Source organism: Alternaria postmessia (assembly GCF_024291825.1).
Source record: "Alternaria postmessia strain BMP 2775 chromosome Unknown scaffold_173, whole genome shotgun sequence".
NCBI classification, from domain to species: domain Eukaryota; kingdom Fungi; phylum Ascomycota; class Dothideomycetes; order Pleosporales; family Pleosporaceae; genus Alternaria; species Alternaria postmessia.
Genome location: NW_026260246.1, coordinates 1 through 26,371, shown reverse-complemented (window position 1 = coordinate 26,371; position 26,371 = coordinate 1). Strand labels below are relative to the sequence as shown.

General features: G+C 52.2%; 12 protein-coding genes across 12 annotated transcripts; 7 read left to right on the top strand and 5 right to left on the bottom strand.

Moving 5' to 3' along the window:
* Positions 1-30: 30 nt before the first annotated feature.
* J4E82_011202 (uncharacterized protein) lies at positions 31-1,799 on the top strand (the record flags this gene model as incomplete). Its single annotated transcript, XM_051737411.1, has 2 exons — positions 31-227; positions 416-1,799. 2 exons carry the CDS (start codon positions 31-33, stop codon positions 1,797-1,799), a joined length of 1,581 nt encoding a protein of 526 aa, XP_051582838.1.
* Positions 1,800-2,320: 521 nt separating this feature from the next.
* Positions 2,321-5,308, bottom strand: J4E82_011201 (uncharacterized protein; the record flags this gene model as incomplete). Its single annotated transcript, XM_051737410.1, has 1 exon — positions 2,321-5,308. The coding sequence occupies one exon, from the start codon at positions 5,306-5,308 to the stop codon at positions 2,321-2,323; it is 2,988 nt and encodes a 995-aa protein (XP_051582837.1).
* A 518-nt stretch (positions 5,309-5,826) lies between these two features.
* On the top strand, positions 5,827-7,152 carry J4E82_011200 (uncharacterized protein; the record flags this gene model as incomplete). Its single annotated transcript, XM_051737409.1, has 1 exon — positions 5,827-7,152. One exon carries the CDS (start codon positions 5,827-5,829, stop codon positions 7,150-7,152), a length of 1,326 nt encoding a protein of 441 aa, XP_051582836.1.
* A 279-nt stretch (positions 7,153-7,431) lies between these two features.
* Positions 7,432-8,124, bottom strand: LOC1 (60S ribosomal subunit assembly/export protein; the record flags this gene model as incomplete). Its single annotated transcript, XM_051737408.1, has 2 exons — positions 7,432-7,719; positions 7,786-8,124. The coding sequence occupies 2 exons, from the start codon at positions 8,122-8,124 to the stop codon at positions 7,432-7,434; spliced, it is 627 nt and encodes a 208-aa protein (XP_051582835.1).
* A 292-nt stretch (positions 8,125-8,416) lies between these two features.
* Positions 8,417-9,079, top strand: J4E82_011198 (uncharacterized protein; the record flags this gene model as incomplete). Its single annotated transcript, XM_051737407.1, has 3 exons — positions 8,417-8,512; positions 8,587-8,951; positions 9,016-9,079. 3 exons carry the CDS (start codon positions 8,417-8,419, stop codon positions 9,077-9,079), a joined length of 525 nt encoding a protein of 174 aa, XP_051582834.1.
* A 350-nt stretch (positions 9,080-9,429) lies between these two features.
* J4E82_011197 (uncharacterized protein) lies at positions 9,430-9,934 on the bottom strand (the record flags this gene model as incomplete). The annotated part of the gene is made up of 3 exons (XM_051737406.1): positions 9,430-9,563; positions 9,616-9,829; positions 9,899-9,934. 3 exons carry the CDS (start codon positions 9,932-9,934, stop codon positions 9,430-9,432), a joined length of 384 nt encoding a protein of 127 aa, XP_051582833.1.
* A 372-nt stretch (positions 9,935-10,306) lies between these two features.
* Positions 10,307-11,901, top strand: J4E82_011196 (uncharacterized protein; the record flags this gene model as incomplete). The annotated part of the gene is made up of 5 exons (XM_051737405.1): positions 10,307-10,456; positions 10,508-11,099; positions 11,292-11,466; positions 11,552-11,666; positions 11,824-11,901. The coding sequence occupies 5 exons, from the start codon at positions 10,307-10,309 to the stop codon at positions 11,899-11,901; spliced, it is 1,110 nt and encodes a 369-aa protein (XP_051582832.1).
* A 341-nt stretch (positions 11,902-12,242) lies between these two features.
* On the top strand, positions 12,243-14,939 carry J4E82_011195 (uncharacterized protein; the record flags this gene model as incomplete). The annotated part of the gene is made up of 4 exons (XM_051737404.1): positions 12,243-12,315; positions 12,388-12,534; positions 12,690-12,757; positions 12,834-14,939. The coding sequence occupies 4 exons, from the start codon at positions 12,243-12,245 to the stop codon at positions 14,937-14,939; spliced, it is 2,394 nt and encodes a 797-aa protein (XP_051582831.1).
* A 1,635-nt stretch (positions 14,940-16,574) lies between these two features.
* J4E82_011194 (uncharacterized protein) lies at positions 16,575-17,805 on the bottom strand (the record flags this gene model as incomplete). The annotated part of the gene is made up of 5 exons (XM_051737403.1): positions 16,575-16,926; positions 16,979-17,358; positions 17,410-17,514; positions 17,568-17,733; positions 17,792-17,805. 5 exons carry the CDS (start codon positions 17,803-17,805, stop codon positions 16,575-16,577), a joined length of 1,017 nt encoding a protein of 338 aa, XP_051582830.1.
* A 1,826-nt stretch (positions 17,806-19,631) lies between these two features.
* On the top strand, positions 19,632-20,768 carry J4E82_011193 (uncharacterized protein; the record flags this gene model as incomplete). The annotated part of the gene is made up of 2 exons (XM_051737402.1): positions 19,632-19,649; positions 19,701-20,768. 2 exons carry the CDS (start codon positions 19,632-19,634, stop codon positions 20,766-20,768), a joined length of 1,086 nt encoding a protein of 361 aa, XP_051582829.1.
* Positions 20,769-21,313: 545 nt separating this feature from the next.
* Positions 21,314-22,874, top strand: J4E82_011192 (uncharacterized protein; the record flags this gene model as incomplete). The annotated part of the gene is made up of 3 exons (XM_051737401.1): positions 21,314-21,857; positions 21,916-22,321; positions 22,367-22,874. The coding sequence occupies 3 exons, from the start codon at positions 21,314-21,316 to the stop codon at positions 22,872-22,874; spliced, it is 1,458 nt and encodes a 485-aa protein (XP_051582828.1).
* A 1,828-nt stretch (positions 22,875-24,702) lies between these two features.
* On the bottom strand, positions 24,703-25,694 carry J4E82_011191 (uncharacterized protein; the record flags this gene model as incomplete). The annotated part of the gene is made up of 1 exon (XM_051737400.1): positions 24,703-25,694. A coding segment is annotated over one exon (992 nt), but the record flags the coding sequence as incomplete, so codon positions are not given.
* Between the last annotated feature and the right edge of the window lie 677 nt (positions 25,695-26,371).

Below are 26,371 nucleotides of genomic sequence, written 5' to 3'. Positions count from 1 at the left end.
GATCCGCATCATCAAACGCACTTGGTTCTCATGTCTTCACCGCTCAACAGTACGGTTAATCCGCAAACCACACGACCACCGCGCGCGTGCGATGCATGTCGGACCAGGAAAACGCGTTGTGACCTGGGTGTAGACGTGAACGTACCAGATTCAGCATGCGTGCGCTGCCGGCGTCTTCAGCTGCAATGCACTTTCGAACTGGCGGTCGGTAGGAGGGGTCCAAAACGGTAGGTTGACATTCGATCAAGTTCTCAGACATGGCTGCTCTGCGGTGGAGTCATTCTGGTTTCCATACACTTTTGCACGGTTGCCGAAGACTTGTCAATCGCAACCGTTCACTGCCTCTTTGAGGCTTTGAGAGCCTTGAGTAAGGTGGACTGAGAAGCTTACATCACAGCTAACAGTCACGTTATAGAAAGCGGATGCAAAATGATATTGCCAGGAGCGAGCATTCTGTCGCACCTGCTCCGAGTCCCACTTCGTTCGTCACTGTCCAGCAAGGCGCATTTCGCACTGACACTGTTTGTTCGCGAGCGCTTTTACGAGTTATGGTGGGCGACTATCTTCTGTACATCTACCCGTTAATCCCTGTGGTTCACCGACCATCGTTCTGCCTCGCTCTGAACGAGGATCGTGATAACTACGACGACGACTTCTTAGGCCTTCTCATCGCTCTATGCGCAATCGTAGTTGCGTTGCTTCCAAGTAAATACGAGAGCTACCGTAGGCTCGACTTGTCCATGGCTCTCTCACGTGCCGTGATGCTCGACCGCTGTCACGGCTTCCTGATCGCTTTGCGTACGCCCGACTTTTTCGAGAAAATCGGCTTTAGCAAATGGGCAGCATCGTATCTGATGGCGATCGCCTTTTTCCAAGTCGGAAAGCCTAATCACGCTCGTATGATCGAGGTGGAGAGCATGCAGCTCGGGCGACTACTTGAACTTCACCGCGTTGATAGATATGAGGAACTGGACTGTATTGAGAAACAGCTGCGGAGAAAGGGCTTTTGGCTTCTTTTCTACGGTTACGTACATTCAGAGGTACAGAATTTTCGTAAAGAGAAGCTCTCTTTCTTGGATCATGCTACCATGGCGACGACGAACCTCAAGGCACTCATGCCTGTCGAAGTCGAAGACGAGCATATCTTCAAGCATGAGACGATCTCTTCGCCTACATCGGAGGTGAGCATGACTACAGGCTTCATCATCCACTCTCGCCTGTTTTGGCAAGCTATTGAGAATCCATACGGCAATGAAAGGGGCGAATGCTTGTGCTGTCGCGATCACTCACCTGCAGCGCAAGTGGCGCATCTTGAACGCCGCTTGCAAGATCTGAAATATGCCTTGGACGATGCTCCTAGGCCCTTTCGACAATACGCATTGTCCGATTTCGACTCCGCTTCACATAGCCTTTCATCCTCTCAACTGGGCACGCTGCGCGCTAATATTCATGTTACACACCTCTGGCTTCAAAGCATGTTACTGGATCAGTTGGATCTACTGACTTCGCCTGAGCAGCACTGGCACGAGCGCGAGGACATATCCACTCAGCTCCTCCACGTACTGCACAATACTCCTCAAGCAGATATCGAGCCAAATGGTCTCCACCTTGTCTACAAGGTGCGCGATGTGGCAGTCGGACTACTCGCGTGCCCGTACGAACCACCCGATCCTTCGGCAAAACGAGCCCAGGAGTATGTCAAGGCGTTTACTGACATCATGGCTCGCCTAGATGCAAGCGAGACAATTAACACAGCTAATCTTCAAAGTTGGATTGATACTGGACGTCAGAGTGTTTGAGCAATAATCGATAAAAACACTACTCTCGAATGAGAAGTTTCGTGAGATCCAAAACGACTGCTCTCTTTCCTCTAAACTCTAACACGAGTCAAGGTTCTCCATGACCGCTGGTAGTGGTAGCATAGTTGTGATGCGAACTAGCACAGTCCAAGACGAGGAGTTTATATCAAGATAAAGCACAACGTCACTAGGACTACAGACCTAGAAAGCCTAACCGAGTGCGACTTACCTAGCGTCGAATCGAGAAAGAATTGCCAAAGAGGAGCAGTTTTAGTAAATAAATGTTACCATTAAAATATGTCTTGATAAAATATCCCCTTTTAACCTCCGTTTCCTCGGAAAAATCCCTATTCGCGTACCTACTGTGATGATACGTCCCGTAGTAAAACGCCCAAACAAAGCCGCCATGCATAAAACCGCCATGGTATCTCTCGCGGTAACAACACATGATAACAGCTCCATCCATGATACGCCAAAAGCCGAATGCATAGAGATGTGTTCTGAAAGAAAGAACACATCCACTACCCCACAACATCAATATCACCATCAGCATCTAACTCTCCATCCTCTTCTTCACCTTCAGCATCATCCTCATCACCTTCCGCATCTTCCTCCCCCTCTCCCCCACCACCACCAGCACCACGCAGCGGTCCCGGCAACGACCCCCTAACCCCCTCCCACTCCCTCGCCGCCCTCTCAGCCTCCCCTCCCATCCCATTCCTCGCATAAACCCCCACCGCAATCCCACTCGCAACACCCATCCAAACCCCCCTCCTAACCTTCCCCGCCTGACTCCTCGCCGCCCTAATCGCCTGAATACTCTTCTCCCCAACGGTATCAGCAAAGAAGCGCGCGACGAAATAACACATCATCATAGCCACAAACTCAAAGTTGAGTGTCCTCTTGCTGATTTCCTGGGCTAGGCCGACAGCAGCTTGTACCGTCTTCTTTTGCTGGAGGATGGAAGTTGTGGATTCGGCGTGGAAGGCGGCGATGAGGCGGAAGGCGATGCGGAGGTATTGGTTGGGGTGATCTTCGGCGTAGGGTTTGACTTGGGCTAGCAGGGATTGCGCTTGAGTGTGCTGGGGGTGGGATGGGTCGCGGAGGATAAGGAGTTGGTTTAGTGCTGCAGTCACCGCGAAATCTATCTTCGCGGGCGTTGCGTGCGCCTTTTCGGGTATGCCAAGGATCGGGGAGGAGTAAGACGAGAGGGAGACGTGGAGGGGGCCATTAAGTTGGTCGGTTATGGCGGAGAAGTAGGTGAGTGTGCGGACGAAGGCTTCTTGGTTGTTGTAAGGAGTTGCACTAATCTTCTTCTTGAGGAAAGAGAGGGCGTCGGAGGCGGTCTGGGGTTCGTTGCGATTGTGGGCCATGAGACCAATGGCGAACATGGTGTACCAGTCTAGTATCATGTTCCACTCTATGCGTGCAAAAGCGATGGAGATGGGTATGCCGTTGAAGGTGCGTCGCTTTGTCGTTTCGCGGAACCGCTGGTGTGCTTCTTTCATGAAATTGAGCCCCTTTTCGTGGACGTGTTGATCCAGAGCGCAGATATGAAAACACAACGCTTGCAAATCCTCTTTTGGGAGCCATGCAAAGACCAATTCGTCTTTTTGCTCTGCATTCTTTCGGAAGACCCCAGCAGTGTCAAACGTGAGGTTGCCCCCAAAGCTTCGCTCAATCAGAACAGTAAAGACGCTGCTGTGTGAGCTTTTCTGATCGTTGTTGTCGCGTAGTATAGACTCGAGAAGGGCAGTAGATTTTTGCGGGTTTGGGCTCCCTTTTTGGATACCGCTGGCAATGTCGATTATATCAATGAGAGTGCCGAACGATCCCAGTTGCTTGGCTGATACCTCGAGTTGCAGGCTACGCGCTGCTGCAATGGCGCGCTGGACATTGTCTATCCGATCTGCTGCACCTGACCGCAGATGAATCATGGCTTCGAGCACGTGACAAGCGACATATATGGCGCGGTCGCCTCGTCGACCTGCGTGGTCCTGTATAGCATGGAGTTGCTGGAGAGCCAGTGTCACCTCTACACGACCCGGTATTTGCAACGCCAGCGTAACTTTGAGAAAGCGCAGTGCATACACCCAAGCGATGTGTTGAAAGGTTTCCGCTTCTTGTATCGGTTTATCAAGTGACTTGAGGCCAGCGCGGTGATTAGTCTTGAACTGATACCGCGCTTGAAGATGGAAAGCCGCGAACTTCAGATCCTGCAAGCGATGGCGTCCGCAGAGGGATATTTGCTTAGACAAAATCTCTTCGATCCGACTGGAGACGTCGGCAGCCTCAATGTCCGTCTCTTCAATGAGCAGGCTAGCATATCTCAACCGTAATTTCGCCTCGTCCCTAGGCGGCATGTTGAAGTCCTTCAATACAGTATCCATACATCCCATGGCGGTGGACATCAGTTTGTAGTACTGTCTTACGTCTGCCTCCTTTCTTTCCCGTATGAACAGCGATCCCATGCCTCGCGCAACCGCGATGTATTCGTCCGCAGCCGTGAGTAATAGTTCCGAGAGCTCGGCGGGAAGCGCTTTCTGGGGAAGATGAGCACGCTTCGTGGGTGTGAGCTGGTGCGACGAAGAGGTTTTGGGAATGACAACCTGGGGGTGCATCCGCGGTTTCGAAGAGGCTGGTTGAGGAAATGGGCTGCCATACTGGCTTGATGGTGTTCGAGACGGCGGGAGAACGCGCTGTTGTTGGGGAGTCGACTGGGGCCGCGGTTGCTGGGGTGTCGACTGTGAAGGTCGCGGTTGTTGGGGCGTCGACGGTGGAGGTGGCTGCTGAGGCGTCGACAGCGATGGCATGCGCTGCGGCTGAGGCGTCAACTGCGACTGCGACTGCGGCGGTACACGCTGTTGCTGGGGCGTCGTCTGCGGCTGTAACGGCGCTCGATATGGAGCCTGACCATTCGACGACGTAACAACGGGCCGCTGCTGCGGTCTTGGGCCATTCTCTTGATGCGAGGGCGATCGCTGTACCGGCTTAGATACAGGCGGGTTGGGTGGCTGCTGTGCGCTATATCGCCGTTGCTGGTCCCCAGAGCCGTCTGTTTGCGCGATGCCTGCACTGCTTGTTCGCTGTACTGGTACTTGTACATGTCGTATCCGCGGGGGTTGCATTTGCGGCATCTGCATGGGAGAAGCGTATTGGGGGTTCCTCGCGGGGATAATGACTTGAGGCTGCCGTTGATATTGCGGTTGCGGCGGCGGCTGCTGGGGTTGCTGGGGTTGCATTTGAGGAGGCATTTGCGCATATTGCTGGCTCATCGGTCGAGGCATGCTGGGTTGTGGTGGTAGTTGGTATGGCGCTGGCTGTGACTGAGGATATCCCTGGGGCGTCTGCATCTGCATGGGAGGGTATTGGGGGTAGCCATGGTGTTGGTAGCCATTTGGCGGCGGCGGCTGCTGTTGTTGTTGCGGAGGCGGCGCATACGGAGGATACTGGTTGTTTGGAGGGCCACTCGGATAGCCCTGGGGCTGCCAGTTGTATCGCGGGTCCATGGTGCGGAAGACTCAGCCAGACTGTCACCGGGAATCGAGATATGGGCGTTGCATTGTGGGCGAAGCGGGGTGTAACTGCGACGACGTGTAAAGGGCAGTCGCGAACTTGGGTAATCGCGAACGCGCGCCAGGTCACTTCAGCGCCATTGGCCGATAGACGCGCGCTTACACACTACCACATGCAGGCTAGTGGGTAGACAGACCGAGGCCCCGTTCTTTTCCTACCACATGTCGTGCATGTGTTTATCGCTGAGAAATAGTTCTGCCTTTCCTTCGAAATCGGTTCGAACGGAAGCATCTTTAGGCAATTGGATCGCCTAGTATCAGATGCCAACCGGCAATTGATTTCACTGAGTGACAGAAACGGTGAAAGAGCTAGGAACAAGACGAAAGACATATCTTAGGTGCCAAGTTGTACTCTCCATACGGCCGCACCTCCAGACCTACCACGCAGATATCCACCTTGCAAACCTCACACCAAGTCCTCACCAGGCTGTATCCACCCCCTCACCCTGACAATGTCGTGGCTTCTAGGCCACAGCAAAACAACCTACACATCCCACTCCTCCCCAACTCCCCTCGAAACCAAGTCCGGCTCAAAAACCACCTTGCCAGAAATCGCAAAATCCTCAATCCCACGATGCCGTCTCAACCCTTTCCTCTTCAACGGCCACTTGCAGACCATGTACACAGCCGTCAAAGACCCAGGACCACCCATCTATTACAAGCGCCAAATCTTCGACTCTAACCACTCTGTCTATCCCGGAACTTTTGCCGTGGATTTTGTCGTCAGCAAGGAGGAGGGAGAGGCATCTGCTTCACGGATGAAAGACGACAAGGATGATACCGAGCTGCCCGAACGAACGACAAACTTTACCGCCAAAGAGTGGCAAGGAATCAGCAGTGACGACGACAAGCCAATGCTAATAGCGCTCCACGGCCTGACCGGCGGATCCCACGAAGTCTACCTCCGCGAAACCCTCTACCCGCTGCTAACCTCTTCGACGCAACCCTGGGCCGCCTGCGTCGTCAACGGGCGCGGCTGCGCGCTATCCAAAATCACCACGCCGCAGCTCTTCAACTCGCGCGCAACCTGGGATCTCCGCCAGGTCGTCACAACGCTGCACGATCTATTCCCCAACCGGCCTCTCTACGCCATCGGCTTCAGTCTAGGCGCCAACATCCTAACCAACTACTGCGGCGAGCAAGGCGCAAGTTGCACTCTCAAAGCAGCAGTCTCGTGTTCGAACCCTTGGAACCTAGAAGTCTGCAACACGACGCTGCAATCCACGTACCTGGGCCTACACATCTACTCGCGCACCATGGGCAAGAACCTCATGGGCCTCTTCAAACGACACCGCACCCAGATACTGCAGAACCCGGGAATCGACGAGACCGCTCTCCTCGCATCCAAGTACCTCCACGAATTCGATCGACATGTCCAGTGTCCTACTTGGGGTTACCCGACCGAAGGCGCGTATTATAGGGACTCGCAATCCGTAGATGCGGTACTGGCTATTCGCATCCCTTTCCTGGGCATCAACGCCGAAGACGATCCGATTAGTAATAAAGCGGGCTTGCCGTACCAGGAGGTGTGCCAGAATCCGAATACGCTGCTTGTTACGACGGATTGGGGCGGTCACCTGGGTTCCTTCCAGTTGGGTGGCGGGCGCTGGTTCGCGACTGCTGCTGCTTCTTTCTTGCAGAAGATGCATGGCGAGGTGGATTTTGAAGCTACGAAGGGTGTTGATGGGGGAAAGGATGTGAATATGGGAGGGCTGGAGGGAAAGAAGTATCCTATTTTCGATCCTAATCACAGGAGGCTGATATTGCCTGATGCTTAGACGTAACATGACAGATTGGGCAGCCTTGGAGAGTTTTGCATTGGATTGTTAAAACTTGTTTTGGGGGTATCATAGACTTTTAGATATGCGTAGGTCCTGTACAGCACTTTAGACCTCAATCTTTTTTTTTCCGCGCCAAGAGCACAGTTTGCTGTTGTTCTTCGACGTGTGCTCTTGCGCTGTTCATCCCTCAAGGTCGACCCCATCGTGTTCGTACACGTCATGCTCCCTACCCCTGCCCGTGACAGCTTCGTCCACGCGCGCGCAAGCTACCTCCCCTCAGCCAAAGCTAACCCTCTTCCTAACCTTGAACTTCCTGTCCTTCTCCTTGATCTTATCTCCTTCTCTCTCGTCACCCTTACCACCGCCAGCGCCAGGCTCACTATGCCTCTTCCTCTTCTTCTTGAGGTCCTGTTTCCTCTCCTCAAACGCCAGGTCCTTGTCTGATTTCCTGCTCTCAGCTTCTTTCCGCTTGGCCTCGCGTATTTCTTCTAGCTGGCGGGCTTTTGCAATCTTGGACTCGAGGTGCCCTTCTTTTTCGGCGTTGACGACGGACATGATGGCCATCTGCGCGCACATGTCGTATCAGTACCCATAAGCTTGGAAAGTGAATTTTTCCTTTTGTATACATACCATGCTAGCCGGATCATCCACAAACTTCTTCCCCTTCTTGACACCCTTTGGTTTCGCAATGCCCGCGGGTATTATTCCATTCAAGGCCGGGATATCCAACTCCTTCTCTGAATAGACCCTCTTTTTCTTCTTCCCGTCTTTAGACACCAGACTCTTGGTCTTTTGCGCGCCACCAGGCTTAGCCAGCGACATGGATTTCTGCTTGCGCTTCGAGATTCCTTCGGGCGCGCTGCCGGTAGGCTTTGAAGATTTCGATTTCGGTTTGTTGGCGCCGGACTTGGCTGGGCCGGATTTCCCTTTTGAGCCTTTGCCCTTGGTGGAGGGTTTCGAGGCAGCCATTTTGCAGAAAGAGAATGTGAAAGGTGGGTGGGTGAGATTGGCGAAAAGTTGCAAAGGTTGGTGTGTCGCAAGCAAAGTAGGATCGTTTTGAGAAATTATGTCGGCGTTTTGGGGAGCTGCTAACACCGACCGAACGGACGCGGAACGTCAAGCGCCAAAGGGTTGGCGCGACCTTGTGGACCTCGAGGCGCAACCTTGTGGAACCTCTAGGCGCAACCCCAACACCAGCTTCGCATAGCTCACACTCATCAACACCCAACACATCCGTCGCATACGTGCCCCCGAGTTCGACATGGAGGACTCGAATCGCCTCTTCCGCTTCCCAAAGCCCGCGTGGATGAACAGCGCAAACACGCGAACAGCCGGCGTCTACATGGCAGGAGCCCTGGTGCGCAGCCTCACCTCACCTCACCCCCAAACATGTCTGTGACTGAAAGAAGCTGACGTTGCAATGTTGCACAGTTCGCCATGGGTTTCTACACCCTCATCGACATATCCACGTGGTCCAAGTCTGCCATGAACGGCTCCGACCCCCCCGTCCACATCACCTTCATCGACTGGATCCCCGGTATCTGCAGCGCCCTCGGCATGCTCGTCATCAACAGCATCGACAAGTCGCGCTTGTCGGCCGACAGCTTCTCGTACTCTGGTAACGGGGTGGCGTGGAAGGCCAGGCTTGTCTTGTTCCTGGGCTTTGCCTTGTTGGCCGGCGGACTGGCGGGGAGTGTTGTGGTCATGGTTATGAAGTTTGTTGTTGTGGGACATACCTGGCCGACGCTTTGGTTGGGGGCCGGCAATGTAGTTGCTAATGGCTTGATTATGCTGAGGTGAGTACACGGTGATGCTGGGGTGTGCTTGGATGGTCATGGGATAACTGCTAACGTGTTGTAGCTCTGCTGTGCTTTGGGTTGCGCAGAACATGGAGGACGAGTATACTTACAACCTGGCGTTGTAGACTGCTGGTGGAGTAACAGGCTAGGGTAATTCGACGGGAGGGGATGGGATGGCCATAATCATGTACGAGTATTCGGGAGACGGACGATGTTCGCTATGGGCAGTTTGTTGTGTTATGTCCAGCTGTTCAGCGATTTTGAGTTGATGTTCCAATACGGACAGCCTAAAGCGTCCTATGCATTATGTTCGATCTACTTGTACAAAAACGCTCAGCAGACTATGGGTACAACGTAAACGTGAAATAGCACCAATCTGTTCCTTCCAGTTTCCAGCTTTTGCTGTCGAATCCCTCCATCTCACGCACGTTACTGAGTTGTAAGCGGCCCCTCATTCCTGAGTTCCGCCGGCTAGTCAGAAGTCTTCTTGCTCCTGGAAGAAGAGCGTAAAGCTGATGATGGTTGCGTATATCAACAGACCGCCAAAGATGGACATGGCCGCCGCGCCGCCTGCGATTTCTGCCGAATGCCACAGCAATGTTGGAAGGGCTGTGGACATGTTAGATGGCGTTTCCACCTTGTGCCGATTGAGTGTACTCACCAATACCCATGACGACAAAGAAGCCCGTCAGGAACCTTCCAAAGTCGACGACGCCGTTGCCGGTGCTCTCCATAAAGTCATCGCGGTTCGCTGCTCGTCCACAGAGCCAGTTGGGCAGGGGCGCGATCACGTAGGTTGCGACAACGAGAAGCGTGAGGTAGTTCTTGAAGAGCGCGGCGGAGAGAATGACAAGGAGAAAGCCGATGGCCAGGACCTAGTAGCATGGCCGTTAGCGCAATCCCAGTGTGAAGATGAGGCGCGTGTATGCGACAGGCTGACGTACAAAGGACAGGCCTATGATGGTCTTGATGCCGGCCATGGTGGAGTCGGAAGGCAGAAAGGTCGTGTTTGTATAGTGCACGGGGGTTGCGCCGACGTGTCCCTGGTTGGATCCTCGGTCCGGCGAAGATGCGAGGTTGCTGTGATGGTGCGTCTTGCTCCTAGACGCCTGATGGTGAGGTTGCGTCGCACGCGCTAAGGCCCTTGCCAAGATTGGAGCTTCTGGAGCTCATCGTCGTCAACAGGTCGGTGCCTCCAGCTGCAACACCGCATCGACACTACTCACCCCACGCCGCTGCGACCACACAGCCTCTTTCTCGCAAGTAATATCCAGCGGGATTGAATAAAGCCTCAAAGGGTATCCCACCATTGTAGACTACACACCCACAGACCCCACAATCCCGCCTTCATCATGTTCAGGAACAACTACGACAACGACTCGGTCACCTTCTCGCCACAAGGCCGCATCTTCCAGGTCGAATACGCACAAGAGGCGGTCAAGCAGGGTTCAGTCGTCGTGGGCATTGTCAGCAAGACACACGCAGTTCTCGCAGCAATCAAGGTAACTAGACCGACAGCCGTGCCATGCAAACACCATCTAACGATGCCACAGCGAAATGCCGAGGAACTCTCTTCATACCAGAAGAAGATCATCCCGATAGATTCCCACTTTGGTGTCGCCCTCGCCGGACTCGCCTCCGACGCCCGCGTCCTCTCCAACTTCATGAAGCAACAATCCCTCGCATCCCGCCTCACCTACGACCGCGCCATCCCCCTCTCCGAGATCACCTCCCGCATCGCAGACCGTGCCCAGACCAACACACAGCAGTACGGCCGGAGACCCTACGGCGTGGGCCTGCTCATTGCCGGCGTTGACGCAAAGGGCCCGCATCTGTTCGAGTTCCAGCCCAGCGGTGTCACACAGGAGATGGTCGCATGTGGTATCGGCGCTAGGAGTCAAATGGCGAGGACATACCTCGAGAGGCATCTGGACGACTTTGAGAACGCTAGCCGGGAGGAGCTGATCAAGCATGCATTGAGAGCACTGAAGGAGTCGCTATCGCAGGACAAGGAGTTGACTGTTGACAACACCAGCGTCGGCATCAGTGGCGTCGGCGAGGACTTTGTACACCATGAAGGCCAGGATATCGCCGAGTGGTTGGATGCTACGTTTGAGAATAGGGAGGGCGGGGATGAGGCCGAGGGTGGAGAAGCTATGGAGGAGTAGTGCAGTGTGGCAGTAGGCTCGACTTTACTTTAGCTACACAGATGACCACTGTAGATCACGATGTAGCCGTCTGGCTATGAAAATAATGAACATGACTTCAGATGACGTCCAAGAGCAGCTTTCTGCACAACTGTTTTGACATGCTAGAGAGATGGCGCCCAGCGTCCAGTTTACCTCCAAACCCGTTCTGCACGTGACCTCGAGCTCCGCCCGGCATGCGCGAAATCTCGCCGTAGCTCAGCACTTGCACCTCACCACCGCACCTCACCCGCCCACACTCACCCACGAAACCCCAACGAACCTACCATCACAATGGCATTCGCGTGGAAAGCCGCCGGTCTCACGTACGCATCCGCCCCTACGCAATCGCCCACAGACCCTGCTGGAGCAATTGGATAGCGAGGACCAAACGACTGACAACCCAAATAGCTACAACCGCTACATTGCCGTCGCATCGCGCGTCGTGCGCCGCTCGCTCAAGGAGGACAAGCGCATTGCTGCTGAGCGCAGGGGCGAGAGCGAACTCCGATTCGCCAAGTGGGAGGTGAGTCTACACTGCATATGACACGGCACAAGCGGCGGGGGAGCATGGAGACGGGGTCGGATGAGAAAATTGGGGGAGGGCAATTGGGGAGTTGGGAGACTGTTTCCTAGGGCCAGGGGCGTACAAATCACGGACGTTGGGCTAATGACATGGACAGAACGGCAAGCAGGGCGAGATGAAGGACCTCAACGCTGCGGCTCTCCAGGCCCAGGCTGATGCTGCCAAGACCTCGTAAACGATGCGACGGACAGAGGACATGTAGTTGCAGCTGGCTATGGAGATGATGGCATCGGGGCAGGCCATGGAATGGACAAGTTGACGAGAGCTGGTGGATGCATGCCATGTGCCATCAAGGCTCGAAAGGGGAATTAAAGCCAATGTACAACACCAATTGAGCTGACATTCACTTTCTTTCTCTCTCTCAAAAATCTCATGCGCTTTGTAATATACGTGTGATATCGCTTGTCGTGACTTGGAGTATCGTCCGTTGCGTGAGCCTGACATGGTACGCGCATGTACTACTGGCCTGTCACAAATCTTTGCCCGCATCGGCAGCCCGCGAACTCCACCACAACCATGGCAGATGCACCTAGCAGCCACAACAGCACAGCCCCCGCTCCAGATGCGGGTTACGAAGTAGATGGTGCTGGTAATCCTCCCTTTTATCCCCTTATCCTTGATAAATGATAAAGAATATCATGGATGTTGATGATTCAGTCAGGTCCCTCACATACTGCGCAAGAGTCTGCGCCTACTATCCAGCCGGCTACTTCTGCTAACTTACCCTTGAGACAATCAAGACAGCATGTGGGAGGGGCGCAGCCAAAGATTCACGACGTGACGGAAAAGTTCACGAGGGCTTGTAATGGTATGCGTATGACCAAAGAGTTGATGGTGATGGGTGTGGAGGAGGGGCATATGGCGGGGCTACCCTACGAGCATCGTCATGTCGTTTCCTACCCACCATCATCATCTCGAAGATGAAAAAGTTGAACGTGGCTAACTCAGAATAAACTCTCACAGCTCTCGAGGTCGGTCAACTCGTCAAAGATGAATATTTTACGCTTTTTGAATCCATTGGGGCCATCGAAGTACGTCTTGCAACGCGTCCTTGCACCCACCATTCCTCTTCTTTCCTGGAATATTATGCTCACATGTGCCCAATAGATCATGGACCCCAAGATGGATTCGGGCTTCCTCGTCCCGGGCGAAACTCTAGAAGATGACTATGATACACTTACCCCCCTCCTCCCCGAGGAATTAATAGGCATCATGGACCAACTACTCTGCTACGAAATGGCCTGGCACACGGGCTACCCTCTCTCCCAAACCCTCTTCACATCCGTCTACATTGACAAGCTACTCTGGCCCGAGACCAAGATCCTCTCTCAAGCGCAGTTTTTCCGTGGAGACGTGGCGGATGAGAGACGGCCTGGCCCGTTGTTAGAGATACTTCGAGCGTATTGTCTAGCGGTGATCAAAGGATGTGATTTCGTGATTTCCAAGATAACGGCGAGGGACTACTTTGAGGAGGAGGACTTTTGCACGCATACATACAACCGGGTACTGTTTGTGAACATGCCGATGGATGTCTTCCTCCGCGAACTCGATGCGGCTATCGACACAGTCGCAGACGCCGCCCTTGTCGACATCAACGACGCCCTCCGCCAAGCCATCATCTCGCGCCTCGAATTGCGCAAGTATCTTCTGCGCGCCCTCGACCTGGATCTGCCCCTAGACCAGACATGTTACTCCTGGCCCCCGGTGCTCGAAGGCATTGAGCGGCTGAAGAGCACGCATCAGTTGGGGAAAATGGTGCCTGGAGCGTTTAGTCCAAAGATGCAACGTCGACTCGCTTCCACGGTACCTCCACGACCGATTGTAGACTTGTCCTTTCCAGACGCTGCGGACAAGCTGAAGCAACTTGCCACCGATTGCCACGAAAGCACGCGCTTTCCCTTGTTACCCCAGGACCCGCTGGAATACCAAGCATTCCTCTGGCACTACTCTTCCCGCTCGCCGCCGCCTCTGGCATACTCTAGGTCGTATCTAGCCACGTTGCTGTTCCATCCAGAGGTGCTGGAAACGTCCGTCTCCCTGCCACTGGCGGATGTGAAGAGTCTTGTGCTGACGGCGAGTCCGGTGCTGGATCCGATGAACTGGACCTTGTCTCCGCCGCGGAACGCGCTACTGCCCAAGCCACCCAAACTGATGTTTGCCATGCTAATCGACGAATTTGTGGAGAGGGCGGGACAAGCGTATCTTGATCTGTGGGTTGCCATGAGCCAGAATAGATGTCGGGTAAGACGCATGTTGACACATGTCATCACGGGATGGGATCTACTGCAAGCAGATGCTAGTTCCATCGACGTGGACATTTCCACCGCGGCCGCACAAGTTGGTGCCGACGTGGGGAGCCAGGTCATGGAGTTTGGGCTGAGCACGTGGGTGTACCACAAGAAGCTTTGGATGGTGGAAAAGGTCATCCTGCTCGGTTTTGAACAGGATATATACCTCCCTGACGAGTACGCCGGCATGTATCTCTTCCTTGGCCTCATTGCGACAAGAAGGAAGGAGTTGTTGAGGAGAGTCGAAGCACACTACATCGTCCTATCGTCATCTTTTCTCAAGGAAAGACGCTTCAGGGAAGTACAAGACGTCGAAGATGCGCAACCTTTCCTCGCTTCTCTCCTCGCTGGCGCCGAGGGAACGGCAGAGCTGGCACTTGCCATGGCACGTTTCTACATCATCGCGTTCTATCTGGGCAAGTTGCCCATGCCGCGCCGCACCCCTTTTTCCACAGACAAACTCCGTTACGAAGTCCGCATGAAACCTTTTCTCGCTCTCTCACCGCCCGAAGCACCGCCTTTTGAAGACTTCCAAGCACACAGCCAGCCGTATGGCCCGCCGCCGTCACTGGCGGAACCATCACCTGAGGCCTTTGTCAGAGATGTGAGGGACGAGGGGTCGAGTCTCTGGCTTGAGGTAGACACACATCTTAAAGCGGCCAAGGCGGCGTTTACAGAGTATAAGAAGCTGGGGGCTGAGGCTGCAAAGGCGAAAGGTGTGGAGGCTAGTTGGAGTGAAGAGATCAAGAGTCTGTTGGCGAGCTGTGTTAGTCTTGGACTGGCGGTCAAGGAGATTAAAGATGCTGTTATGGTTGGAGATGAGGGGGCGGAGGTGGGGAAGCGCATTGGGATTGAGATTCCGGAGGCCGGGGCTGGGAAGAGGTATGCTGAGGGGTGGATTGTTGGGAGGGTTAGTAGGGTGTAAGGTGGTCGTTGGGAGGTGGTGGGTATTGATGATCTGCAGTAGGCAGCACGATGTGAACAGTTCGGATAGGTTGTCGTGAGTATCTTCTTATGTCGATCTATAACGGCACCAGCTATAACTATCCTAGCCAGACTCGCCACAAGGAAGCTATGGCTACTATCTTATCTGAGACCTCGTCCATTCTGGATCAATGCATATATTCACAGTAGTGATCGGCGTTCTTCTGATCTGGACTAGCTAAATATTATCCAAAGATAGAGCAATCCTTCCTCGCATACGTTGCAACTCGCGGCGCCAGCTCCAATTCGCCACGTCAATGACAGCTTCCGCGGCCATGGTGATGGGAAACATTACAGCTGGCCAGATCCGACGTTTGATGAATTCGGTCGTTTTGAGACCCCATCTTCGTCCTCGACGTCTGTGTAAAGCATAGTCTGTGCGCTCCTGCGGGGAGGAGCCTTCTTCAGGATCTGTTGGGTGGGGCTCGTCGACTGTGTCATTCAGCTGGATTCGTCTGTCCCGGAGAGGTCCCAGAATGCGCCAACTGGACCATTGGGATCTATCTGGTGAGCCTGCGGTCTCTATTACGATGACTTTACATACAGATGAGAAGGCGTCCGTTCCTGAAGTACGATCTGATTTTCAGAAGGTCGACTCCAAATCTGTCTCGTCTCTTGTTCTCGATGAAGCGCTCTATTCTCTCAATCCAGCTCCATTCTTTGATCGAGCTAACGCAGCCCCATCTCAATTCCCGTATGACCGTTCGCCACCCACGACCCCCATGGAAGTACCTCGCAAGGAACGAACCTCTCCAGGTTATAAACCTCAAAAAGAACGCCTGGTTGAGCAGAACGGTACCCGCAAAGCTAACAAGGACAACAAAGACCATGGTATCTGAGATGAGCAGCCCGCCCAGTGAGACCCAGGCACCTTCTGCACAGCCCACTGTTATGTAGATGAGTAAAAGAACCCAGGTGATTGTCGGCACGACCAGGACCAGATATGTTCCCCAATCGATAACCAATGGAGGCACCGAACCGCTCATCCACCGTAGGAGGAATATGAAAGTAGCTATAACTCCACCACCCATCTTTTCGAGTATGAGTGTGAAATACCATAGCGGGTCCTTGTTCGCACAGTTGTCGATTGGTCAATTTAGCTCCAAACCCAAATGCTCCTATGGTCCAATACATGAGCCATGCTCCAAGGCCTTCCATGATGATGGCTGGTGCAATTCCATAAACAACTATGCTGAAGAGCTGGAATGCCCAGGTATATTCCCAACCCCGCTTGCCTACACGTGCCCGGAGGAGGTTAGCTATCTCGGCGTTTCGATGCTTGAGTGCTACATCACCTTGCACAAAGTCTGAGTCGGGAACATCTTCTGTCCATGGTACCATGTCCAAGGCCGATGTCTGGGATTGAAACGGCTTTAGAGGGCTCAAATAGCCGTTTTGGATCAAAGCCGAGATTTCAAGAGTCCAGTAACACGACTAAGATCTCGCGAACGTGCAGCTTAGACGATAAGCCTCGAGTAAGGATCTTGCTTGCACAGGGGTATCTTTTGTTGACTATCAACTTGTAACACGTTGGAACAGCTAGGCTATAGATAGTTATCTCTGGATTTCGATCTGTCTATTCTAGCATACGTATTTGACTTTCCGCATCTGACGTCCTCTTAGAGTACTCTGCCTCTTCTTGCTTAAGTGCTGAAATACGTGCAGACTTAAAGCTATGCGTATAGCCGTCTAGCCGGTGCGACTGAGCCGAACCACCCATATTATTTGGTCGTCCGGCTTGTGACGAACAACTGCTGAACAGTGACTTGCGAAACAGGGGTTTAAAAGTGGCGATAGAGCTGCCTACTATGCCAATGCCTAATTCCACAAACGTCCACATGCCCAGAGTGGCAGCGTTATTTAGGTAGTCCTTGGTGCTAGTGTTGGAAGCGAAGTATACAAGACGGATGATCGTTGCAAAACTAGCACTATACATACGTCAGTTTAGCTAAACATACAGCTTGCAAATCGTGTACTTACAGAAAACCCAAGGCAAATAGGGAAAGGACGCCGATTTTTGACATGAGTCGGAGCTGCACATCCCATAAGACGAATACAGGCAGAATTGCGCAGGCCAAGTCCGACACGATGGACGTGGCTGATAAAAAAAAGGTGATAGCCCTAAGCACATCGGGGCTGCTACAAGTCCCGGCGGTAAGATCCCAATTAGCTGCGACTGTAGTACACCGTGAAAGCAATGCCACAGTTACGGTGATGGTCGCTGCAGTACTCAGGGCCATTACCGTGTACAGTATCGTCTTGTAGGCCCTGCTTTTCGCGAAGCGGAGCAGGCTAGCACAGATACTGCACTTGATAGCCAGTCCTGCCGGCGCGTAAAAGAGTCCAAAAATCCAATACCACTGTATCTAGTCAGCTCGAACAGTAAAGAGCCATGTTATTTTGAGATGTACCTTGGCACCCACAATCAGGGAATTGTAATCTATTTTCTTGTCCGGCCTGCCGATGCCATGGGAGATGGATACGATGGAGCAAGATACAGAGAGTGAGAATAGAATCTAGGTACTGTCAGACGTGCATCATCGGACAGAAAGTGAACATTTTTCATTACCAAGCCCACGACTATTAGCAAATCATCTACACCCAGGCTTCTGATAAATCTACGAACCAATAATCGAAGGATAGCGGTAGCCCAGGAAAGCGCAAGCATGACCGAGGTCAGAGTGACCACGGTGGTTGCAGGGATGATGTCAAGCGCCATACCGTCTTCGGCGACACTGACGAAGGATGGTAAGGATTGTACGTACGGTACAGACAAAGCGCGTTCTTACTGACCATATATAGACCATCAATCGCGCCCTATTAGAAGACCTACTGACGTAGCCTCGTTTTAAACTTCCACTTGATTGTGTGGTAGGCATAGCCACCAGGGTAGCAGCTACGGAAGAAGTCCCGTAGGCTAGTGATACGATCCTAGGATAGTTAGCGCGTAGATCTAGCGGCGATCACAGCTCCCCGTTTCCCCGTACAGATCCGGGATACGCTCTACTCGAGTGGAGGGAAGTCTGATTTGAGGCGCTCCGCATTGCGTGGAGAGTTATTGGGCGCAAGGATAGTATGCTCAGTGTTTTAGCTTCGCAATGGAGTGCGCTGTCAGTTTCGCTATCTCTAGCTATTATGTCTAAAGGAGCGCGCTACCTCGTCGGAGCATGCTATGGTATAAATCCATTAAGTAGGGAAGAAAATGCTTCTGGGGTTGTCTTCCAGTCTCAGTAAGATAGCTTTGTTAGCGAAAACAACCAGCACTAAGACATGTCAGCCAGCCAAGGCAAGTGAACAACTCCCAATTGAGGTGACTTTGCGGGCTCGTGTGCTGCGTTCTATCAGAGGTGCCGAGAGAGGTCGTCAGGCTCTGCTGTGTCCAGGTGTGTTGGAGCGCGACCATCAAACCTTCGAAATTTTGGCGGCGAACAACCGCTTCCGAGTCAGCACTCAATGCAACGACGACAACCTCAGACCGCTTTAGAGATAGCAGCTCGTATGTCACATTCATACACAGAGTAAGTCTTACATTTGAAACTCGCAATGCGCCCTTGCGGCACTCATCGATCAGAGAGCCACAGAATCTGATCCACCGCCCCCAAAGCTCGGCATGCCAGCCCCTCAAAGTTCAGGCTCACTCACCAACCCCCCTCCATGTCTTCCAACGACCCTAGGGCCGTTATAGCTCACTGAAAATGTTTTCGCGTTCCTGATCAGATGGCGAGAGATTTTTTTCGATGTATCGTGCACGGCCGTTGTCATGTAAATGGGGACAGTGCAAAGAAGAAGCGCTGACACGCTCAGTCCCGATTAGGTTGTTAATCAGAGAAACTGCTAGACCCAAGACGGATTAGCTGCATATTACTACCCCCGCCGCATACTGAATCGAGGAAACACCCCACTCAGCAACGCCAAACGCCGAACCATCGTCCCATCAAATCATCACCATTATAGAATAGGCTTACATGTTCTTCACGATAGCCCGAGCTTGGATCTTTTTTGATGCACACTGTAGCGCAGTGACTATCGCCTTTCTCACATTAATGCCCCGAAATGGCAAGGTTCACTCCGCCTGGTAGTGGTTCCTAGCCGTACAGAGCATCAAGACGATTCGACACACTGGGCACTGCAAAGAAATGCTACTTAAGCCCGATAGACCCCATGGGCTCTACGCCGCTTGCTAGCACGTCGTTTCATTGATTTACTTCTCGTTGAAATATGGATTCTCGCGATGGTTACACATGGACGCCCACCGACGGCCTCAAAGCGGGCGTGCCGTCCCTCGGCGTCATAACACCTTCTACAAACCTTTCGGAATCAGAATCGGAAGAATTCTACGATGTCATCGTTGTGGGCGCTGGCTACTGCGGGCTCACAGCCGCGCGCAACGCCGCGGTGGAAGGGTTGAAAGTGTTGCTACTGGAAGGCCGGGATCGCATTGGCGGCCGATCCTGGTCATCAAACATCCAAGGTTATCCCTTTGAGATGGGGGGGGACATGGGTGCACTGGGGCCAATCCAACACTTGGAGAGAGATGGTAAGATATCAGATGATGAATGAGGTGGAGAAGTCGTTTGATTTCTCGCATGGTGTCAATCACTATGAATTGAATATTGGGCTTCAAGGCTCTACCATGAGCCACGACGAGGAGGTCTGTTGCAAAATATCGTTATAGAAAGAGTAACCTACTGATGAGATGAAGGATGCACTGCTTATCGCAGCGTTGAAAAAATTCACAAACATAGATGGAGCGTGTGGGAGAAACATGATTCCTTTACCCTACGACATGTTCCACGTTGCCGATGCGACGCACCTTGATGATCTCTCCGCTCAAGATCGCATCGATGAGATTGCACCATCACTATCGCCACAGGAGCGCGCCGCCGTCGAATCCTTCGTCCTGCTATGCAGTGGGGCCACTCTTGCGACAACGAGCTTCCTCGAATTCATGCATTGGTGGGCTCTGTGTGGCTACACCTACGCAGGCTGCATAGACATGCTTATCACCTGGAAGTTCAAGGGTGGACAATCGAGCTTCGCAATCAAATTCTTCCAGGAAGCACTTGCAACGAAGCGTCTCGCATACGCTTTCAACAGCCCCGTGAACAAGATTCAGGATACGGGTCGAACAGTAAAAGTCACAACGCGGGATGGCCGCCGGTACGAAGCAGCGCGACTCATCTCAGCCATGCCTCTGAACGTCTTGGGCGAAGTGACTTTCGAGCCGCCGCTTTGTACTGGGAAACGAGAGGCTATTGCGACGGGTCATGTTAATCAATGCGTCAAGGTTCACGCAGAGGTGTCGAACAAGGATCTTCGATCTTGGACAGGCGTTACATATCCGCACAACGAGCTCATGTATGCCATTGGCGACGGAACAACACCTGCAGGAAATACACACATCGTCTGCTTTGGCGGTAGTAACAAACATATCGACCCTGAGGACGACATTGACGCAACGAAGCGTGCAGTTACGAACATGTTCGTGCAGCAAAAAGACCAGCCTAACATTGAGAGATTAGTATTCCACAACTGGTCGAAAGATGAGTTTGCAAAGGGTGCGTGGTTTTTCTCATCTCCTGGCTTCCTCGCGAAACATCTGGATCATATGCGGGAGAGGCATGGGAATGTACTGTTTGCGAACTCGGATTGGGCACTTGGTTGGAGGAGTTTCATTGACGGTGCGATTGAGGAAGGGACGAGGGTTGCTTTTGAAGTGCGAAAAGAATTGACGGAGTCACTGGACCATGGTGGGAAAAGCAGTCTGTAAGAAGAGATGATGTATAGTTTCTGTAGCATAAGAAAACATCCTTATCAGTCAGCAACAAACCTTCTTCTGCGCTCAGAAAGTATTTACTTTCCTTTGCATGTACACTAGGTGGCCGAGTAGACCGTGTGTACATTGAGGGTATAGCTTAATTGATCATCCCAGAAGTCAACCATTGCGGTATCTTACTGGATTCCTTCGAATATGTCGTACTCGTACTGCTTTAGTATACTCACATTAAGCCATGCGCCACACACTACTAGAAGAGGAGATCTGGAGACTAGCCAGATATGGAAAAGGCCGCTAGCGCTGTCGCAAAATCAGAAAGCGCCTACCTCGGCTTCCGCTTTCGCGCAGCCATACCAAGTATCTTTTTCCACTCCTACTAAGCCGCACACGTCGCAGATATGCCAGCACTGCAGACGCAGTACAATCCCTATGGATGTTAGTGTAGTGGACTCAGAGCAGGTGAACTGCTGCGACAGCCGTGAACCTACGTCGTAGCCAATCTACCAAGTCATCAACCCTATTGATCTGGGAGTAAACAAATGTCTGAAGCAGTAACTAGGAAGAAAGAGCGGGGCTGTTTCCAGTGCTCACGCCGTAGGGTCGTTTGCGATAGAACCGAGCCATCGTGCCTCAAATGTGCGAAGAAGGGTATCGGGTGCTCTGGACTGAGCAGGATACGATTTGCTGAAGGAGTGGCTAGAAGGGGTCGGCTCAAGGGATGCAGGATCCCGAAGACTAAAGGAGATGGTGGATGCCAGGAGTTGCCAACTATCACCAGGTTTCAAGCAGCACTAGTCTGGCTGGGTGAGGACAGAGCTACAAAGAGGAAATGCGATGTGAATGGGGGCACTGACACGAAAGACCCGACGAAACCGACATCCGATGCACGACAAGAACCAGCAAACGACGGAAATCTAAGAGTTTCTTCTCTGGAGCTTAACAGAACTGATAAAGAAGGTAACACCCGAGTGGAAGACATCTGCCGAAGTGATGATTCGCTTGTGACTGCGTACTCCCGTCACTGCAATGTCGTTCCTTGGATCGCACCAGTAACGCCAACATTACGGATGCTCTTTTCATATTGTATGTTAATGGTCATCCTGGATCAAGTCTCAGATATCGCCCACTGACCCCAACACAGTCTCCGATGTCGTCGCTCCGGTCATGGTCGTTCTTGATGACGACACGAATGGCTATAGATCTCTAGTGCTTCCAATGGCAATCGAGGATGAAGTTTTACGTCGGGCAGTGAGTGTTGTCGCTGCGCAACATCTCAGTCGTCAGCGACCCGAACTCCAGAAAGCCGCTGAAGCTGGACGTGCCGCCGTCATTTCACGATTGCGTAGCGACTCTTTGCAGCAGTCTGCGGAGAAGGTGTTCAACAAGTTCACGTGGGCGACTCTGATTGTGCTGCTGGTAGGCGAGACAGTGACGGGGAGTGCGGATTATGGCTTCCTCATCCAGATGCTGCTCAGCTTGTCCTTGAGCAATCCTGGCCGAGACGCCAATTCTGTTTTACTGAAATTTTTGCAAGCGCAGACTCAACTGTATGTAATCTAGAGGACTACCATACTGCTTCTAACACGTGATAGGTTTGAGCTGCTTGGGGTACCACTGCTTGGCGAAGAAGTCGGCCTACTGACGACGATGAAAGCCACGGAGTCTCTGATGAGCTGGCTGGCATATCCACATCTCGCAGAGAACAGTGACGATCGACGCCTTGCGGATCTGATACGGCAATGTTTCATTTCCGCATGCGACATATATATGCGATCCGCGGCCAACGCCGAAACAAATCCAACTTTCCATGAATCCATTCAATCACATTCCATTCAGCAGCTCATTGGTATGGTATCGCAAATTTCGCCTGACACTCGTGGTGCTCACGCACTGGTCTGGGTATACTTTGTCGCCGGAGCAGCTTCGACCGACCAAGGTCAACGGGATTTCTTCGTGCACCGCATGGAACTGGTTCACTCCCGTACGCAGTTTCAAAATGTTTCTACTGCGATACAAAGCCTCAAGAACATATGGGCGCGCGGGCATGGAGGACGCTGGACCGCCTGTCTTCCTCAATTATCTAACGTGCTAGTCATGTAGGGCATATGCATAAGCATTTCACTTCTGGCACAACAGATCTATCGCCTTCAAAGATTTCCAGTGCACCTCAGTCCCAATCATGTTTAATCTACTCTGGTGCTGTCTTGGTTCATACACATACGCTGTGGTAGCGAGGTCACAGAGCTTTGGATCTAGCACTACACAAGAGCCAAAGTTTCCATTGTTATCAGTGGCTTGTGTATCTTCTAATCAAGCTGCAAGGCAATTCCAAGCTTCTCTGCGACAAGCTCCTCACTCAACTTCCATAGTCTGTGTGCCTTTTCTTTGCTATCTGGATACGGCGGCACATCTATGACTTGACAGTTACTCAAGAATACACCTTTCTCTGGCGTTAACTTTTGATCTAGCGCAGCTACTAACGCGGTCGCAGCACCTTGGTCGATTGTCTTCTCGAATAGATTTGGTAATTTTGCCTTTTGCTCTTTGGCTATTATGCCCAACACCTCGTCCGTTGCTTGAGTCTTCACCCCTCTAGGGTGCAGCGCGAAAGCAAAGATACCTTTGTGTGAAAAGAGTGTGTTCTAGTGAACAGCGAATAGTACGTTAGCTGCTTTGCCTTGTTCGTATGCAATCTGTGCGGAGTAACCTTCGTGCTCCTCAAAGCTGAATATCTCCTGGATGTGAATGAGACTAGGTACGCCGCGGAGTGGTTAAGTCTATCTAATTTGCCCTTACTGAGACTATTGTTGAGGAATGGATATTATTCTATGACCCTATCTCGAGAATGATAGCTGTGAGGATTTAACCTCGGTCTTCTAGGTATGAAAGTTGATGGATCATTGTTCCTGTCGATGTTGCGAAAGCGGGAATCGAGACGTCCGCCAACTACTCGCTACCAAGTGGCCGATAACATGTACCGATATGCGCCTTTTCTCCTAGTCTTCAGGGACTTGAAAGCACGCAATTAAGAAGCGTAGAGTCCTAAGATAGTGTTTTGGCATCCCAGATGACAATCCTGATATGAGTATGACATTCAACCTTGGCACGTAATTGGAGAGTGAGCGACGATAGACTGCATGCAGCCTGGAGATAGTATACGCAACGATTTTGAACCGGCTTACTTGCCGCCATTTACACGATTGAGGCTTGCATTACCTAGCCCTTAGTCTATGTGATACTCAACAAACTGGTTTTCCAGACTAATTTCGCTGCCATCGTTCCTGCTCTGCGACTTTCTCCTCGCAACTTGACCTTGAAGTGCAGTGGGACTAATGATTGAGACCGAGTTAGCCAGCTCGCCATGCTTGCGCATTACTATGGGGCTCGGTAGTCCGCATAATCGAATCAACCGATCATTGACTTGTGTTTCTGCCGAGCAAACGAGTAGGCGAAATCTCCCTGGTTCGTCGGAGATGCTGACATAGCAAATCCTTCGCTTCAATTCCGCCAACAAGTTACACAGATATATCTGAGTTGATATGAATCTGAGGAACCATCTGGGCACTTTTACTCCGTCCATCCAGCGAGTAAGATATATGTTCAATTTGTCCCTCCTTGGCTTAGCAAGTAGTTTTTCCCACTGTGTTCGATCTCTCCAGCCTGGACTTGTGGCCCGAGCGCTAAGGGGCGTAACCTCGAGGGCTAGTTTGGGGTTTCGGGGCGGGAAGAAGAAACCCGACACCTTACATCCGATGTTCTCCGCCCAGCTTACCCACTGAAGCATCGATCGCATATTCTCCAAATGAGAGTTCCTTTCAAGGGCCTCGAAAGTTCTGCTTGTTGCTTGAAAGGATACGCAGCCGCAAATGACCCCAGTATCTTCGGCAAGTACCGACAAGATACGCTGAGCAGGGTCTATGGATACTCGCTAATGAGCACGTTCCTTCTTTACCATCTCTTTAGTCTCAGACGAAATATGGGGATGGCCCCTGAGAAGATCAGTACCAGGAAATCCTGGCAAGTCTCGCCACGCGTTGCTCTTGAAGGTAGACCAATCCGGAACCCATGACGGAGTGTTTTGCATTCTTCGCGTGGCGGCTATAAACAGGATTCGCAGGTTTCCAGTCACTTGTAGCAGACTCACGGTCAGCTGCCAGTAGACCAAGGGTATCTGCGTCCCATCAGCGGCATCGTACGCGGGTTTAGGAAGAACAGTTGCTCCAAGCTTGGGTAGAATGGCCCAGATACCGTATGCCATATCCCTTGGATTGGTAGCTGCTCTCTGATATAGAGCGCCCACCAGGGAGTCTGACCCAGTGTCATCGAGGTCGCGTCGAAAGGGATTGAAAAAGTCGCGCACCTCTATCCATGCGTATAACACGGTTCCAGGAATCGCACCAACAGTCAGGATCATGTACACCAGTTCAGTACCGTAATCAAAACGAAAATTGATTCCCAGTTCGGGAATCTCCGTAGAACAGGTACCGACAATACCGACCAGAAGGGCTGCTGTTAGACATGCCAGCACAAAACAAACCCAGGCAATCTTGAGAGTCCGACGTGCTGCGAGAACTTTCCTTACAATCTCTTCGTGCTCTTGTAGAGAATGTAGTACGTTAGGCTCCGCGGGTCGAACAGCAGAGCTTATCTTACCCCTATCGAAGGCGATGCTCTCCCATGTAATGATGACTTTCGGGAAGTTTGGCCCAGAGGTACTCCGCAACAACAGGAGCGCCCATTCTAGATCTGACCACTTAACATGTTCAGATCCACATACAACCACGGGGTGTGAAGCTAGTAGGATCTCTTGATAAGTCCAAACTCGACCTCTCCACGGCCGGTCGAGAACGTAGATGACATCATACCAGTTGACATATTGCACCCGGCGTGAAACACAAGCTAGCACAGGCTTCTTGTTTTCTTTGACAATCAGCTTGATACAGTCAAGAGATAGGGGGCTGCCTACGCTGAAACGGCAGTGGGTGATATCCGAAACTCAACCCAGCAAAAGAAGAACGCAAAGCTGCAACATAAGGTCGATATCGTGGCGGTTCGTCCGGCGCTGTTTCAACAAATGTACGGAGTCCGCCTTTCGACATGTATCTCATGACTCGGTCAGACCTATCATCCCCACGGCCCAACCATATGTACACCTGCCGGGCCTTGGTGTATATGTCTCCCATGAGAGGAATTTGCCACTCTTTCTCCTGACTGGTCTTTTCTTGGTTGATACATATTGCGTCCACCCAGATGACCAGTCCCTGGAGCTTCTTACTCAGGTGCCATAAAGCTGAGTAGCAATTCTCGGTGACCGGAAACAGAACACCATCACATACGATGCTGCGCTTATGTTCCGGGTCACCCCACACGTACGACAATGCCGTGAAGTCGGGTTGGCGATCGAGATGGATAACGCGCAAAGTACAATTGACAGGTGTGCCTTCGATAGCGTCATTGAGAATAGGTTGTACACAGAGTTGCTATCAGTCAATCAGTCAGTTGTCAGTTCATCTTTGCGGTTCAAACTGTCAGTCTGGAGGTAGTGAACTGACCTGATTGACTGCCAAGACATTTTTTAGAATCGCGAACTGAGACTG